At 37.0% G+C, this 18,937-nt stretch overlaps 1 protein-coding gene across 4 annotated transcripts in view; it reads right to left on the bottom strand.

Annotated features, from left to right (window-relative positions):
• LOC124081080 (rabankyrin-5) overlaps positions 1-7,503 on the bottom strand; it is a 55,001-nt gene extending 47,498 nt beyond the window's left edge. The window contains exons 1-3 of one of the 4 annotated variants that reach the window (XM_058573562.1): positions 7,336-7,503; positions 2,731-2,854; positions 917-1,066 (exon numbers count right to left, since the gene is read on the bottom strand). In XM_058573562.1, coding sequence (XP_058429545.1) covers positions 917-1,066; positions 2,731-2,854; positions 7,336-7,451 — 390 coding nt within the window. In that variant the 5' untranslated portion in view covers positions 7,452-7,503. Of the gene's footprint in view, positions 1-916; positions 1,067-2,730; positions 2,855-7,243 lie in introns of all 4 variants that reach the window. The other 3 variants (XM_058573563.1, XM_046427211.2, XM_058573564.1) reach the window with 3 other exon arrangements.
• Between the last annotated feature and the right edge of the window lie 11,434 nt (positions 7,504-18,937).

Raw genomic sequence — 18,937 nt, 5'->3', positions numbered from 1 at the left:
ACAAATCAAGGAACGCGGTACCACCCTTCTCTGGGAATAGCCAACAGCTAACAGCCAACAAGAAAGTATGTGTGGTTATTGCGGGGGGGGGGGGTGTTGGGGTTATGGCTTAGTGGTAAGAACACTTGCCGAGCATGTATGAGGCACTGGGTTCGATTCTCAGCACATATAACTAAAATAAAGCTTCATCAACAACAACAAACACAAAGAAGAAGAAAAAGAAAAAAGAAAGAATGAAAGTGGCGATCCTGGTTCTATAACCACAAGAAGCAGAATCTTGCCATTAATACAAACAAGCAGAAAATGCATTCTCCCCTATAGTCCTGTACAGAAACATAGCCTGCCAATACCTCGATTTTGGTCTGGTGATGCCTGTAATGGATTTTCCATCTCTAAAATTGTAAGATCATAAATTTGCATTGTTTTAATATATTAGGTTTGTGATAATTTGTTATAGTAGGGAAAAAAAAAACAGATTTCAGCACCTGGAAGTTAGATATGGTTACAACAACTACCTAAAAATATGAAAGTGGCTTTGGAACTACTCAGGAGACTGAGATTGAAATACTAAGCATGATAGAAAACAAACAAACAAACAAACAAAAAAAAAAAAACAGGGCTGGGGTTGTGGCTCAGTGATGGAACACTCGCCTAGCATGTGTGAAGCCCTGGGTTCGATCCTCAGCACCACATAAAAATAAATAAAGATATTATGTTCAGCTAAAAAATAAATATTAAAAAAAAAGAAAACAAAAAATAAATTTCCTTGAACAAGCTATTAATATGTATATGTATATTAAATGTGTATTAAATATTGTGTGGTGCTGGCCCGGAAGGAAGTGAGCAGTACGGTAGGGAAAAACAAGAGCATTACAGCTTTAGAAAAGAGGAAAAAATGGCAAAGCAGATATAGTACCTGTGAATCCATTTCAATCAGATAAAGGAAGACCACATCTTCTCTTTCCACTTTGATAGCTTTGTGTAATGGGTACTCTGTCTTGGATTTGATCATTTTGTATAACAACTGAGCACCCATACTGCTAAAGTCCTCCTTTCGTAAGTCATCCTAGGGATTAAAAACACAATGAATAGCAAAACAAAGAGTTAACAGTAATGACAACTGTCACTTAGTCTGTGTGTCAGGCCCTATTTTAGAGCTTAACATGTCCCAACTAATTCAATTCTCACAAAAACCCCATGAGATAGTACTATTGTCATTTGCATTTTACAGATGAAAAAAAGTAAAGCATAAAGAGGCTGAATAACGCCAGGCATAGTGGCACACACCAATAGTCCCAGCAACTTTTGAGGCTAAGGCAGGAGGATCGCAAGTTGGAAGCCAGCCTAGATAACTTAGCAAAACATTGTCTCAAAAAATAAATAAGGTTGGAGGTGTAGCTCAGAGGTAAAGCACCCCTGGGTATAATCCCCAGTAATACAAAAGAAGCGAAATAACTTGTGCACAATTAGACTGGGAGTAAATGACTAATAAGCCAGTATCTGGAATCAATAGGCCCACTTCTCACACCTGTACTCTTTACCACAGTACTACTATCTCTCAAGATGGTAAAGCATATAAAGTGATGTAATATGGGAAAATGGTTGGACCTCATTCATTCCATTAGCAGAACCCTGAATAGACCTACATCTCTCAAATTTTTCTGTATCCTATCCTTACAAAGGCTTAATTTGTTCAGTTTTTACTTGTACTTTACAAGCTACTCCCATGTTTCCAATAAATCTTTACCTCCCCCTCAAAAAAAAGGGTGGTAAAGCATAAGCCAGGGGCTGGGGATATAGCTCAGTTGGTAGAGCACTTGACTCACATGCACAAGGCCTGGGTTCAATCCCCAGCACCACAAAAAATAAAAAAGTACATGCTTACAATTTATTTATTTACACACACACACACACACACACACACACACACACACACTGCTGATATCCCCCAAGAACCAAGGCAAGCAGAAGCCCTCCCAATGAGAATAGTCCCCACCTCACTAAGCCTACAAAGATGGCAATTACAGAATCAATCAGAACTTTCACAAACAGTTCACCCATTGAGTCGTGGCTTGCCTCCACTATTGCCTTCGAGGCAAGCACTCTACCAACTAAGCTATATCCCCAGCCCCCTCTTAAAAGACAGTTTTTTTAGACACCTTTTCTGAAGTATTAAGACTTTTCCCAACATGTTGTTGCATACCAAGCAATGAACAGAAACTAGTTTACAAAACATAGCCCTGGCATTTTAAAAATGCAAAATGACAACAAAGGCATGTAAAAATGACTCCTATTATGTATAATTACAATGCAACAATAAAGAACGAAAAATTAAAATACATTTAATAATGTCTCCATCTGATGGAGAAAGCAAGGGAACACTCTGAAATGGTGCTGCGGAGTGGAACTTGGGGCCTGCTGGTCCCACAGTGGCATTCTGCTCCTGCAGTTTGGTCACTGCTTCCACAGAATAAGGGCAAAGGCAAGTGAACTTTCCAAGTCTGTTTCTGAACTTGAGCTACCTTCTAGTCTGAAATCACAGAACTATCAGACTTTCAAAACTGAAAAGAGTCTCACAAAATCATCAAATCCAACTACTTATCCTTCAATATTGTAATACGAGAAAACTAGGTGCCACAGAGGCAACTGTTCTCAGAATCAGGTTCCTTGCCTGGGTATTCTGACTGGCAGTGGGAACGCACTGTCCATACCTCTCAATCTCTCACTCACCCAATGACTGGCAATAATCTCTGCACAGTAGTTCATCAGTGTGCTGGCATTCAGTTCCTCTGCAGTCTGATAGAAGCGAATACAGTTCCTAACATTCACCAGGGACATAACACCCTTTTCACATCTATAAGAGAACATTAATGATGAACAGTGTTAACAGGAAAAATACAGTCACAAATGAACAAATCAAAGCAATAATCTGTGTACTGGTTGGCTATATGTAACACCACTAATGTACAAAGTTAAACAATGCAGGCTGAGGATATAGCTCTGTTGGTAGAGTGCTTCCCTTGCATGCACAAGGTCCTGGGTTCAATCCCTAGCGTCACCAAAAAAAAAAAAAAATTTTTTTAATGTAATTATAAATAAATTATAGACAGGCTCCCATATTTCCAAAGTACTAGAATTTCATTACAATATTATTTTGCTCAGTTCTGGTCAGAATCAAAATAAACTGCATATAAACTTGTTAATGAGCAAAAATACCTGAAATGCCTTAAAAGTAATCACATAAAACTCGCTGGTCAGATACACAGATAATTTTTAAATCAGACACAATAATATGAGACACATCTGTAGTTCCAAACATCAAAGCTCCATTATGTGGACATTATGACTTAAAAATTATTTCAAATGATGCTCTATGCCTCAATAAAATAAAGTCTCCTTAAAAGACCTCCCAAAAGATGAATCTGTATGATATATGAATAATAACTCAATAAAACTACATTTTAAAAGCCCTCCCAAAATATCTATAATATATAGATACAATTAAAGAGTCAGGCCGTAGAACACCAGGGTTGAGAAAAAGAGGCCACAAAGGATGTCCCCCATAAAACCAGGTAACAAGACTCCTTTGGAATCACTAATAAGAGAACATCAACTTCATCGGGAAAGAGAGAGAGCTATATAGAGGAAAACAAGCCTCTGATGGAGCACATCCTAACCTAGAAGGCATGGTACTGGAAAGTCCAGGGTTACCTCTACCCATAATTCCTGAGCAAGTCTCCCTAAGAACTAGGCCTATGAGGAAAAGAAGTCATGGCATGGTCCTTCGTCTCCCTTGTCTACACATCACCCTACAAATCAGATTTACCTCCAAGAGCTAACTCAGAGGCTTGTATAGTACAGTGGCAGGAGTATTCCCTGAAATTACACCACTGCTTCTCCTAGCCCATATCCTCCACCTAAACTCTTTTCTCATCAGAAAAGCCGAATGTAGTGGAGAGAGCAAAATGAACTATAAGGAAAAAAAGAGCTGGGTTGAGAGCCACTGGAAAAAAAAAAATTCCCTTATACTGGGGATTAAACCCAGGGGTACTCTACCACTGAACTACATTCCCAGCCCTCTTATTTTTTGAGACAGGAACTCGCTAAGTAGCCCAGGCTGGCCTCAAACTTGCAGTCCTCCTATCTCAGCTTCCTAAGTAGCTGCCTCCAGGCTTAGCAAGATTCTCTGAATTTTAGGGCCAAATTACTTGAGTTCTTGTTTACTTCTCTGTAAAATAAGGATGATATTCTACTTCAGAGGTTTGCGGAATCTTATGTTTTTCAAGATGAAAGAATACTAGATCTACTCAGTACAGTTTGAGGTGCACAGCAGGTATACTCATACTATAAATAACTGGCTAACAGATAATTTACAATCTCAATAGGTGAGCTTTAGATTACAGAAGTAGAGAAAGAAGCTGGGGGCAATGGCTCACACCTATAATCCCAGCTACTCAGTAGGCTGAGGGAAGAGAATCACAAGTTCAAGGACAGCCTGAGACTTAGTGAGACTGTGCCTTAAAATTAAAAAACAAAAAACCCCACGTGACCATGGGAATAGAGATGGGGAAAAGAAAGGAAAAAGGTTGTGAGAAGAACCTGGGAAGAATGAAGAACCAACTTTCACACCTCTCTAATAAAACCTTAGGTCCAGAGCAACAATATAGTCTTAGAATCATTTCTGCATCTAGCTATATATGCAGGCACCTACTTTACAAACTAAGACCTAGGCTTCAGTGCTATCTTCAACTAACATTATTGACCTGGTGTAAATAAGCACCTCTCCCAAGGTGTTTTTTTGTTTTGTTTTAAATCCAATTCAAATCACTATCTAAAAAGGTTACTATGATAGCAAGAATTCCATATGGTACTGTTCCATTCAACAGCATCATATTTCTAAACCTCAATTTTTGTACCACTGGCTTCCCCAAACTCATACCATACCACAGCAAAGTCATTCTGACCTCAGCTATAAAATCAAGGCATTCAAGCAGAAAATTTCCCTTTACAGACAGATGAAAACTTTTTCTACTTTTACAATGACAGATGTTCAGGAGATTGCCATCCTAACACCAGGAAGCCTACCACAGAATAATCTCAGGGAGGTTAAGATTCACACCCGCAGAACACTTTACAAAGCATTTGTACAAATGTAGACAATCTGAAAATTCCATTTTCTTCCTTTTTACTGTCAAATGACAGGACTCAAACATGTTTCATGAAGACAAGACTTTTATTAAAACTGGCAGATTCCTCATTTTTACTAATTCTAGGATCCCCAGAATGCTATTTGTCATTGGGGTAGCCTATAAATAGTTAACTGACATTATTTACACAACCAAAGAACATGTGACCTCACTTTATCTCTCTTCTCTTTTAAAAGTAGCAGCATAGGCTTTCTTCTGAAGGAAAAATGCTTTCAATTTTATAAACAAAAATCATATAGATACATAAAAACAATCAACCTAGTTTTTAAAGTACAAATCAAGCACCACACAAACTCATGTCTTTTTTTAAATCAGTCTTGTATGTATGTGAGAAACAAAAGAACTGTTGAAAGTAAAACAACAAAAGGTGAACAGTGTTGGAATTAGAGAGGACTGTTTTTTCTTTGTATGAGTCTGTATTTTCCAAATACCATACACTGAACATGTAGTGTGCTTTTACGTGAAGAAAAACTGTACTATTAACTTTTTTCATACACATTCTTATTTTTAATAAAAGCATTTTCTTGCTAATTAAAAAAAATTCTTTTTCATCAAATTGATGATAGTATTGTAAAACCACCAAGATCCCTACATTACAAATGAGCAACACCTGCTTCATATTGAACTGCACACATTTGTCTGAACCCTTTCACTTACTTATCTCAAACGTGTTATTTCTCCCGCTGACAGTAGTGGGCACTCTGTGACCCTTTAAAGAGCCAATATATGAATCCACTCCTGATCTCTTCCATCCCAGCTCTTAAAGAAAGCCATGATAGAATAATTTAATACCCACATCCAACATTACAAATCTGAGCATCTGGTAATGTTGCTAGTTATGAAACCTAATCAGTCAATAAACAACAAACATTTTAATTAAAGAATCTATTACACAGATTACAATTCTCTAAACCACCCCAAGGGCATTTTTATTAAAGCAATTTAATTTGTAAGCAAGTCTGACATGGTCAATGAGAGAAAGCTCAGGAAATCTGAAAAAATAATAATAATATAAATCACACTCAATCTAATTAAAATAAGTCTCACTTTACTCTCAGATGGTTCAAAAACAAACAAAAGTTAATTGCAAGGCTTTAACAATAAAATTAGCTTTGCTATTAAGCCAATACTACTTTGCTTATAACCTAATCCTATTGATCTTGGACCTGTTTTTGTTGTTGTTTTATTGGATTCAGATATTAAAATACATTCAAGCCAATATCAATCAGAAGAGTTAGAAGTAAGCTGTTTACTGATTTGCAAGAAGCATAGGGGGGCAATCCCAGGGGGAACATCAGCTCCATAGTGAAAACAGAGCAAGCAGCTCTAAGCAGCAAAGTCTCTCTTGGTTCTCTTATGTGAGAGCAACACAGCAACAGGTGGAGCATCTCTTGATGGCTGAACCCAGTCCATCACCACCCAGGAGAAAAGCCATTTCTTCATGTACCCAAGAGAATATAAAAGATCACTGAGTGTTATAAAAACATATTGCAAGGGCCACATCTCCAACTGATGCTCAAGGGCATTCTCCTGACATCATTTAGGGAGCATTTATTTTTTGTTGTTCTAAAAATGCCAACTTGGGAGAGCAAGAGATAAGATATAAGAATATAGCCTGCTATCTCCTTGGGACATAAAAGGCAAATAACTTAAATTTAGAAACACTGGCTATAAAACTTACTGAACCACACTCTCTTGTATTAATTTAGGCATTGGTATGCTTCCAAAAGTAAAAAGTATATGGTCAAGTAAAAGTATATTCATCTCACTAGATGTATCAGAAGGTAGAATAAAATGTCAAAGAAAATAGAATGGGATGGAAAGTTGAGAATTTGAATACTGTACAATAATATTTCATACTCAAAGTATCTGTTTACATAATTATGTAATCTCAGCTAACAGACCACAGGAAAAAAAAAAAGAATACCTAAAAGTTTTGGCAAAAAGTAAGCTTGCAAAATAATACAAAACAAGGGAGATACCAGATTCTCTCCCCACCAACACCATTAAAAGAACACCTTGCAAAAGTTATTTACATTAGCAGGAGAAGCTGTTTTCCCAGAGCTTGGAATAATTAAAGCTCAGTCATCACCATCTGAGGTGCTTGAATATATCTGCTGTGACTTGCCTCTCCCTAAGGAGCTGTAGCTGAAACCGATTTGCTAGTTTCATCAATTCAGTCAGGAACACATCATCCTCTCTGAACTCCAGCTCATCTGTGTAGATCCAGCGAAGCATTGTCATTGTCACCTCAGGATTAGCATCTGGTTAAAGAAAGAAAGTAGAAAAACTGAAAAAGCACTGAATGACACACTTAGGCCTTCTTGAGGAACACCTTTAATTTAATATTAAAAAAAAAAAAATTATGGGACACCCAACTCAAAGCAATACTGAGTCATTAAAAATGGCAACAAAGCACGAGGCATGGTGGTGCACACTGTAATCCCAGAGGCTTGGGAGGCTGAGACAGGAGGATCACAATTTCAAAGCCAGCCTCAGTAATGGTGAAGCGCTAACCAACTCCGTGAGAGCCTGTCCCTAAATGAAATACAAAATAGAGTTGGGGATGCAGCTCAGTAGTCCAGTGTCCCTGAGTTCAATCCCTGGTACCCACTCCCCCCAAAAAATAAATAAATAAATGGCAACAAAGCAGTCTGGGCAACATCCGACTCCAGGAAAATGAAAGTTTTACATAGGATTATGATTAGGTAAATGAAACCACAAAAATAACAGATCAAATCACCTAGGGACAATATCTGAAACATAAGGCAAAAGTTACCATTCTAATAAAATGATTTTACAAATAAAAATGGAAAGACAGGCACTCAATGAAAAATGGATATCAACAGGTAATCAGAAAGATAAACAAAAATTCCTAATAAACATTATAAATAACCACATGCAAATTTAAAGTACCTTTTCTCAAGACCAGCAGATTTAAGAAATAAACAAACTTTCCCACAGCAATTATACACACATTATTATCCTAATAACACAACTGGGCAAATATGGCAAAATATAATACTAAGAAACTCAGCATGGTGTTGCTTTTAATTACAAAAAACCTGGAACAAAAATCTTAAAAGTACAACAAGAGAGAACTGATTAAATAAAGAATAAAATATATGCAGTGGAAAAAATCTGCAGCAATTAAAAATCTATATCTACAATATGAAAAGTTATTTACTTTAGCAGGTAAAATAGGCTAAAATATATTATAAAACAATATTTCATTTTTGTTGCACGTATTCATGGTTCATATATATATGTACCCATGTGTTTATGTGTTATATAACTACACATACTATATACACATGCAGTTTTGTCTATCTAAAGATAGAAGGATATGGGCTGGGGTTGTGGCTCAGTGGCAGAGCACTTGCCTAGCATGTGTGAGGCACTGGGTTTGATTCTATTCTCAACACCACATATCAATAAATCAATGTCACTGACAACTAAAAAAAAAGATAGAAGAATACATATTAAAATATTAAACCAGGCATAATTAATAACTAATTTTATCTTTACTCTTGAACATTACTTGTAAAATTTTTTTAAAGTTAAAATAAAAACTATACACCAATTTGGAAGAACTGCTTGAGACAAATTGTGGCATAAAATATCTAAACTATTATTTCAACTAAAAGCAACTTTTGATTAGTCAAAATAAGACTAATGATGAGAATGATGTTTAAAGGACCACTTGAAGCTGGGTGTGCTATAGTACACCTGTAATCCCATCGACTCTTAAGGATGAGGCAGGAGGATTGAAAGTTCAGCAACTTAGGCCCTAAGCAACTTAGTAAGACCTTGTCTCAAAATAAAAATTTAAAATTTAAAAGGGCTAGAGATTTGACTTAGCACCCCTGAGTTCAATCCCTAGTACCAAGGGGAAAAAAAAAAAAAAAAAGGACCATTTGAAATCATGGTCTTTATCAGTGGTTCTCAAAGTGTAGTCCTGGGCTGCCAGAATCAGCATCATAGAGGAGGAACTTGTTATAAAGTCCAAATCTCAGGCCTACACCAGACCTCAAAATCTGAAGATGGGACAAGCATTTGTGACTAAGTCCTCTATGTTATCCTGACCTTCACGAAAGTTTAACAAATGTGCCAGTAAAATAGAGCATCTCTGTCATCCCAGTTCCTTGGAAATTTCAACAGAAGGACTGCAAGTAGAGCCCAGCTTGAGCAGTTTGACAAGACCCTGTCTCAAACGTAGAAAAAAAAAAAAGGGTTACGGGTATAACTCAGTGGTACAGCCTAACATGCTCAAGGCCCTGGGTTCAATCCCCAGTACTGAAGGGGAGGAAAAAAAAAAACTAAAGAAAGAAAAACTCTTAATTATTTATAAGAAGTATAATAAGAGCCAATAACATTTTATTAATAATTAGGCAATAGTTCATTAGCTCTGATTACATATAGTGGTGAGGAAAGATCTAAAGAGAGTAATGTCGAATGGAAATTGAAGACCTCTGATTTATGTGAATCAGGTAAAATTTACCATCACCTGAAATGATCACGCATTACAAGAAAAAAAAAATGAATAGTGGGGAGAAAAAGTGAAATACCAGTCATTATGTTAAAGTTTGATTCTTTTTTCTCTTCTTTGGTAATATGGTAACAGCATTTTAAAAATGTTTGAAGGGGAAACATTTTAAAATTAAACAGAAAGTTAGATTCATTTTAAAAATTTACTTAAGAACAGGTACTTCAACTAAGCTTTAGGGATTTCTTTGTGATTTTTTTTTTTTTTTTTTTTTTTTTTTTTTGGTGCTGGGGATTGAACCCAGGGCCTTGCACTACATCTCCACTCCTTTTATTTTATGTTGAGACAGGGTCTTGTTAACTTGCTCAGGCGGGCCTTGAATTTATAATCCTCCTGCCTCAGTCTCCTGACAAGCTAGAATTACAGTTGTACACCACCACACTGTAAACTAGATTTAATACTTATATCATCTTAATAAAAAAGGAAAAAAAAAGGTGGATCATGCAACTGTCCAGAGTTGCTCCAAATGTGAAAACACAAACTATTCCTCTCATATAGCCTTATTTTGGAAAGACAGCTTATTCTTATCTGATAACAGAATTATCACTACCACTGCCTGTGGGAGGCCATCCTCAAACGTGATTTGAGTTACCTCCCTGGCTGGGTGAGAGGCGCTTGGACACAGCGGTGTTAAAGCCATCCCACAACTCTGTCCCAGATAAGAGGGCTTGTCCATGCAGAGGCGTGCCTGGCCACTGACCTGAAGACCCAATCGCTGGCCCTGACCTTGGGATGCTGCCCCCCTTAACCTTCACTGGATGAGATTTTCCCTTGAATTTTTTGTTCCCCAATAAAAGCTCACTCCCTGGCGTGTGCTCGCTCGCTCTCGCGCCCCCCCTCCCCCTCCCCCCTCCCTCTCCCCCTCCCTCCCTCTCTCCCTCTCTCTCTCTCTCTTGCCTCTTCTGTAAACCTCGCCGCCACCGCATTAGGTGGCTGGAGGCGGGTGCTAGGAGAAGCCTTCTAGGAGTTGGGGTTTAAAGGTAAACGAGAGTCTGTCTCTTTAATTAAAACTCACTAGCAATTTCTTATGCATCAAACCTTCTTTTATGAAGCTCACGCTGGTCTGGTGGCAGAACTGCCCCCCAACATCTTTCTTGTAGTAATCTCTCTTTAATTGTATGAAAATTTGGTTGATTTCTTTTAAATGCCAAAACCAGTAAGATTTATTTGTACCACAAACCAAACTTAAATAATAATTAAAAATATCTTTTTTAAACCACCTTAAACAGCAATTTCCTGGGATGCTTTAATATTTCAAGCAAAATGAGGTTCAAGTTATTTCTAAGCTTTCTCATTTTGGTCTCTTCCTTTAATCTCCAAAATATATGGAGAATAAATTCATTCTGAGATTCATGCTAAGCAGCCAATAGTATAAAGATGGGCCACAAGGCGGGTGTGTACTTCCAACTGTATTCTTTTAGGCAAACTGAACAGTCTATCGGTTTCCAGCCTACTTACAGGAACAGCTAGTTTAGGAAATAGCCATAAAAGTTAGATGACACTATATACCAGGAGTTCTCTTCTTCTTTTTTCCTTTTTGTACTGGGGAACCAAACCCAGGGTCACTCTACCACTGAACTACATCTCCAGCCCCTTTTGTTTATTTTGAGATAGGATCTTGCCCAGGCTGGCCTTGAACTTGCAATCCTCCTGCCTCAGCCTCCCAGGTAGACTAGGAGTTCTCTTTAAAGACATCAGACTTAAGAGAAACTAGTTTGCCACCATGCCATGCATGGAATATCTACTGCTAGAGGCAATCACTCCCTCAATAGACCCCAGCACACAAACCTGAAAATTCTGTGACTTGAAAGAAGAAAAGTAACAGCCAAACTTCTGTTTCACTGTAGTCCAGAATGATGTAGACATACTTTGGAGAACTTGAGATTTTCTATGAGGCCAAAGGTTTTGTTTTTGTTTTGAATTTGATTTTAAATGAATATTTTATAAGACATCTTAAAATGAAGGGAATAAGCTTATCGGTATGCAATTAGCCATTAAATATAGAGTCCTGAATTAATTAATTCTGTTTTTTAAGTCCTCTAATCCATCAAAAGCTGAGAAACATGTTTTGAATCTTCTTCAAATGAATTTGGTTTATTCTTTTTTTTTAATAGTTGGACACAATACCTTTATTTCACTTATTTATTTTTATGTGGTGCTAAGGATCGAACCCAGGGCCTCGTTGGGTGCAAGGCGAGCGCTCTACCGCTGAGCCACAACCCCAGCCCCCTATTCTTTTTTTTTTAAAACCTCCAGTTTAATTAAATTCTGAGTTTCTAACTATTTTCCTTCTCTACATAAAAATTTTTGATTAATAAAATTAAAAATTCTTGGCAGACTGTACCTTTAATCAATAAACACATTTTGGTCCAATGAAAGATATACCCTTATATATAACCTCTTGGAATAAAATTAAACACTAAATCATACTTGTAAATAATCCCAAGGTCAAAAAGAAATACTAACAAGGACAAGAATTTCAGTTCTGTTATGATAGGGTAACAACCTATCCCATTATAACTGATTATGGCTAAAAACTACAGAAAAATAAGTACCCGAGGATTTGGAAAAGTAAAGAAAAGCAAGGTAATTATGAAGAAAAGCAAAATTTAAGAGCAACCACACTGGATGAGTTTCCCAATTCTTTTTTGACTCTTTTGGCTCTGCCCTGAAGATGGACCCCAGTAAAGGAGCAGAACTACCACAGTTACCATAGGAATGGCTAAAATGCCAATAAAAAACGGTCTTTCTGGCCAACTGAGCCCAGGAAAAGGAGCCCCTCAAAACTAAATAACAAGGAAAATTCCAAAGTAAAGATAGCCAGGAAAGGAGATCTTCTAATTTTGTGTATGAACTTGCACTGGTTTGGGGCTCATCTCTGAGCTACTCATGCATGAACAATCCAATCCCATCTAGCTTTAAAAATTAAAGGAAACTGGGCTTGGTGGTGTGTGCCTGTAATCCCAACTACTCAGGACGCAGAGGCAAGGGAGGATCACAAGTTTGAGGTTAGCCTCAGCAGTTTAGCAAGGCTCTAAGCAACTTAGTAAGACTGTGTCAAAATAAAAAGGGTTGGGGACGCAGCTCAATGGTAAAGAATCCCTGGATACATTCCTAGCATTAAAAAAAAAAGAAAGAAAGAAAGAAAAAAAAAGATATCTATATAGCTACCCATAGATGATCACACAGCTCTTTCTGTCTGAATCTAGAGATTCAACATTTTTCAGAAGTTTATACAGGACCCAGAGTCCACAAAGCATAACAGAACATATCATGAGATCCAAGATAAGATAAAATCCAAAATTATGACATAGGAATAACCAGGAAAATGTGTCCATTTCTTACATTAAATACAATCGACAAAGCTGGGCACAGTGGTTCACACCTATAACACCAAGGACTCAGAGGCTGAGGCAGGAGATGGCAAGTTCAAGGTCAGACTGGGCAATTTAGCCAGACCCTATGGCAAAATAAAAAACTAAATAAATTAAAAGGACTAGGGATATAGCTCAGTAGTGTCCAAGGGAGGGAGAAAGCCAAATCAACAGATGCCAGACCTGAAATGACTCAGTTGTTGAATTTATCTCAGACTTAAGAGCACCCAAATATAACTATGCTTCAAGAGTTGAAGAAAAGCAAAGTTAAAATGAAAGGATAGGCATTTTTCAGCAAAGAGATGATTAAAAAAAAAGAACAAGCACAACTTATAGAACTGAAAAATACAATATTTTTAATAAAAATTCACCCAATAAGCTCAAAAGAAGAATGAAAATGACAACAGAAAAAGTCAATTAATTTGCAGATTAACAGAATTAACCAATCTGATGAGAAAAAAAAATTAAGGAGACCTGTGAGACAAAAGGTTTAGTATATGTGTAATTACAGTCTCAGAAGGAGAGACAAAGATTAGAGAAAAGAATATTTGAAAAAACGATAGTCAAGAACTTTCCTAATTTAGTGAAAACTATAACAATAGAATCAAGATCAGTGAACTCCAGAAAGAAAATAATATTCAGACATATCATATTCAAATAGATGAAAAGTAACCATAAATAAGAAATCTTAATCATCTCATACCCATTAGGATGGCCATTATCAAAAACACAAAAAGTAGCAAGCATTGATAAGGATATGGAGAAATTAGAACCCTGGGTACTACTGGTAGGGATGTAAAATAGTCCAGTCACTACGGAAAACAATATGGCAGTTCCTCAAAAAATTAAAAATTTTTAAATTATTTATTTGTGGTGCTAGGGATTGAACTTAGGGCCTTGTGCATGCGAGGCAAGCACTCTACCAACTGAGCTTCAGCTATATCCCAAGATAATTTTTTTAAATACTCCAGATACACCGGTTGGAGTGTATCTCAAGGTCGTGTATAGGTCTTTGGGTTCAATCCCCAGTACCAAAGAAAAAAAAAGTAAATAAATTAAAATATAATACTATTTAAATTACCCAAAAGAAGGCATGAACAGAACACAGGAGAAAAAAAAGAGGGGATGAACAGTTTAAACAAAAAAATGAAACAATAGCCTTAATTAGTTAAAACAACAACAACAAAACAAAACACATTAACTATTATTAATGAACCTAAGCCAGGTGTGGTGGTACACTCCTGTGATCCCAGCTACTTGGAAGGCTGAGCAGGAGGATCATAAGTTCAAGGCTACTCTGAGCAACTGGGCAAGATCCTATCTCATTATAAATTTTTTTTAGAAAAGGGCTGGGGGTGTACCTCAGTGGCACAGTACTTACCTACCATGTGTGAAACATAGGGATTCAATCCCCAGCAACAACATGTGAAAACATATGAAAGGATATCTACATAGCTACCCATAGATGATCACACAGATCATTCTGTCTGAATCTAGAGATTCAACACACACACACACACACACACAAAAAACGTCTATTCCTAAAGTACAACAGATGTTATGAGAACCTTTAAGGAATTGATAGAATTAGGCAAAAAAGAAATTCACAAAAATACTGAACAATCAGCCAACTTGATGTAACTGACATTTTTTATAGCATACTACATCCAACCACTGCAGAATACATTTTCTTTTCAAGTGCTTACAGCAGATTCATCAAGACAGATCATAGGCTGAGCCATAAAACAAGTTCCCAATAAATTTTAAGGTGTCAAAATCATATAAAGTGTATTTTCTTTCTGTAATAGAATCAAATTAGAAATTAGTAAGAATTAATTATCTAGAAATAACTCAGATATAAGGAAAATAAGCAACATGCTTCTAAACAGTTCATGCGCCAAAGAAGAAATCACAAGCAAAATTAGAAAATAATGTGAACCAGGCACAGTGGCACACGGCTGTAATCCCAGCAGCATGGGAGGCTGAGGCAGGAGGATCTCTAATTCAAAGCCGGCCTCAGCAATGGTGAGGCGCTAAGCAACTCCGTGAAACCCTGCCTCAAAATAAAATACAAAATAAGGCTTGGAATGTGGCTCAGTGGTTGAATGCCCCCGAGTTCAATCCCTGGTACCAAAAAGAAAAAGAAAAGAACCTGAACTAAATGATAAATTCATAGGATTCACGGGACTTAAGAGCTTTGAATGCTTATATCAGAAGATCTAGAATAAGTTATATAAGGTTCCACTTTAAGAAACTAAGAAGGAAGCCAGGCGTGGGCCCCTGCCTATAATCCCAGCTAGGAGAGGCTGAGGAGGATCTCAAATTCAAGGCCATCCTCACCAATTTAGCAAGACCCTAAGCAATTTAACACTGTCTTAAAACAAAACCATAAAGTGTGTGTGTGGGGGTGGGGGGGGGAGGCTACAAATGGCACCTAAGAAGTCACATAGAAATGACCATATGCTTTATGCTTCCATTTATATGAGTCCATAAAATGCAAACATCTATAACAACTGAAAGCAGATCAGTGGTTACATGGGGATGAAAATGGAAAAAGAGAGATTACAAAGAGACACAAAAAATTTTTTTGGAGAGAAGGAAATGTTTGTTTATTATTTTGCAGTAATGGGGATTGTTCTAGGCAAGTACACTAAACTAAATTCCAAACCTTATTTACTTATTATTTTGGTACAGGGGATTGAACCCAGGGGCACTTTACCCTAGTCCTTTTTATTTTGAGACAGCATCTTGTTAAGTTGCTGAGGGTCTTGTTAAATTACCCAGGCTGGCTTCAAACTTAAAATCCTTCTGCCTCAGCCTCCTCAGTAGCTGGGATTACAGGAGAGTGCCACCCTTCCCAGAAAAATGTTTATCTTAATTGTGATGATAGTTTCACAGATATATCCATAAGCCCAAACAAATCAAACTGTACATTTTAATTTGGGCAGTTTATTGGACTTCCATTGTATCTTAAAAGGTGAAATAAAAAGGAACCAAAAGTTAATGATGTAGATTCTACAACTGCCTGAGTTCAAATGCCAGTTCTATATTTACTAGGTGAATGACCCCTGGCTAGCTAGTTAATACTGCTATGCTTCATAGTCTCTTATTTAAAATGGAAATAAAGAACAATACTATCTTTGAGTGTTGTTTTAAAGATAAATCAGTCAATAAATGTAAAGCTCTCAGCCACTACTCAGTAAATGCTATTTATAATTTCACTACTATTATAACAACTATATAGAAAATTAATCATAAGGGCAAGAGTACCTATTAAAATAAATTTGAGGTGGGGCTGGGGTTGTGGCTCAGTGATAGAGCACTTGCCTAGTATGTGCGAGGCCCTGGGTTAGATCCTCAGCACCACATAAAAATAAATAAATAAAATAAAGGTATTGTGTCCAACTACAACTAAAAAATAAATTTAAAAAAAATAAATAAAATATTTGAGGTGCAATCAGATTCACACAATGAAAAAGTATCCTAAACTTTTTAGAATATGAGATAAGCCTGGTGCAATGATGCATGCCTGTAATACCAATGACTCAGGAGGCTGAAGCAGGAGTATTCCAAGTTCGAGGCCAGGGTCAGCAACTTAGTGAAACCCTGTCTCAAAATAAAAAATATAAAGGACTGGGGATATTCAGTGATAGAGCACCCACTGGGTTCAAACCTCAGTACCAAAGAAGAAAAGAGGAAAAGATAAATTAGTTACATGATTTAAAAAGAAAAATAAAAGTTGAAAGAATTCCAGAGAAATATTTAATATAGGTAAAAATAAATTATTGAATTGGCTAAACATAAATCAAAAAGAACAATTAAGAAGTCCAAACCAAATTTGAATAAACCAACACAGACAAATTTAGAAAAATCAAAGACTGGAGAGAAAAACATGAAATCAACATTTAGGATTGAGTAAAGGGATATGAGAACAAATAAATTTTTTTGAGCTCTGAGAGAATGAATCCCTAGGCTGGGGCTGAGTTGTTGGCAGGAGGCCATAGGCTGTTTGAGTGTCCACATGATGTGAGAGCTAACTTCCCTTAAAGAGAACAATCCAAAGGAAAGAGCGAGGAGAAAGCCACAATGCTGTTTCCAAACCTATCTCTGAGGTAACATGTTCTCACTTTTATCACATTCTATTCATGAGAAGTGGGTCAGCCTATCTTTAAGAGGGGCATTAGAATCTACTTTTGAAGGGAGGACTATCAAAGAATTTGTGAGCATATTATTTATTTATTATCAGGGCCTTCAATAGCCAGGGGCACTTCACCACTGAGCTACACACCCAGTTTTTTTTTTTTTTTTACTTTGAGATAGGGTCTCAACAGATTGCTTAGGGCCTCTCTAAATTGCTGAGGCTGGCCTCAAACTTGCCTCAGCCTCCCAAGTCACTGGGAACAGGAATGCATCACCACGCTAGGCATATAAGCATATTTTAAAACTTTCATAGATGTCATCAAAAGGAACATAGCAGCAGCAAAATTTAATGCTGAAATTGAAATTCTTGAGCTAGTAGTCACATAATATTCAACAGATGTCAAGTATTGCTGTATCTATTGAAAAGTTGAAATAGCACACAAATCCTCCTGAGTTTGCTGCAGTACCTTGGGGTGCCTCAGAACAGAGTTTGGGAACCTAAACTCATTCCATGTATAATGCAACCTCCTGAGATAGTGTTTCAGTGAATAGCTCTGCTAACCAGAATGAAAAAGAGGAAAGAAAGATGCTTTCTATTCTTTAGAAAGGCTTGACAGGACCCAGAACACATTCCAGGAGAGCTGAATAACTCATACCCTAAGTTCTTATGCCAGGAATCATAAGATCTTTGCTTGAGAAAGCATGCAAGAAACCCTAGCTTCAAAACAGCCATTCTAATGCACTGGAACCTCTCATGTTAGCTGCTAGTGATAAAATGCTGGAGGGGACTATAAATAATCATTGTGCCTGAAGCAAAATAACTGCTTTAACTCAGAAAAACATAAATATAGTACTCTCCTCTGGGCATCAAGATTTGTCATATTCTCTTGGTCTAAAAGCATATCCTTGCTCCAGGAACAGTATCTTTATAAATTTATATATATATTTTAAATATATAATTTTTTATTTTTATTAAGCTATAGTTGACAAATAAAACTACATATATTTATATTATACAACATGATTATTTTGTTTTGTTTTGTTTTTCCAATACTGAGGTCCCAATCCAGAGCCTCAGGCATCCTAGTCGATCATGCACTTTACCACTGAGTTACATCCCCAGACCTAATATGATGTGTGTGTACATATAGATATGTATGTATATATGTGTGTATATATGTATGCTTTGCAAAATGGTTAAAGCAAGCTAATTAACATCTATCACCTCACAAACTTATATATTGACACTTGATAAAAAGCAAATTTAAAACATAAACTGGAAAAAAAAGATAGCCTATTCAATAAATGGTGCTGGGAAAACTGGAAATCCAAATGCAGCACAATGAAATTAAACCTCTCCTCTCACCCTGCACAAAAGTCAACTCAAATTGGATCAAAGACTAGAAGTAGGTCAAATCTTCATCATGTCAGCTTAGGACCTGACTTCTTGAACAAGACTACTAAAGAGCAAGAAGTAAAATCAAGAATCAATAAATGGGCCAGGCATGGTGGCTCCCGCCTGAAATCCCAGCAGCTCCGGAGGCTGAGGCAAGAGGATCACAAATTCAAAGCCCACCCTGGCAATGGCGAGGCACTAAGCAAATCAGTGAGACCCTGTCTCTAAATAAAATACAAACAGAGCTGGGGATGTGGCTGGTACCAAAAAAAAA

The sequence above is a fragment of the Marmota monax genome, unplaced genomic scaffold, assembly GCF_021218885.2.
Source record: "Marmota monax isolate L192 unplaced genomic scaffold, Marmota_monax_Labrador192_F-V1.1 WCK01_AAM20220418_F8-fsc01266, whole genome shotgun sequence".
Taxonomy (NCBI): Eukaryota; Metazoa; Chordata; class Mammalia; order Rodentia; family Sciuridae; genus Marmota; species Marmota monax.
The sequence above is the reverse complement of the archived record's forward strand: the minus strand, read 5'-3'. Positions and strand labels throughout refer to the sequence as shown.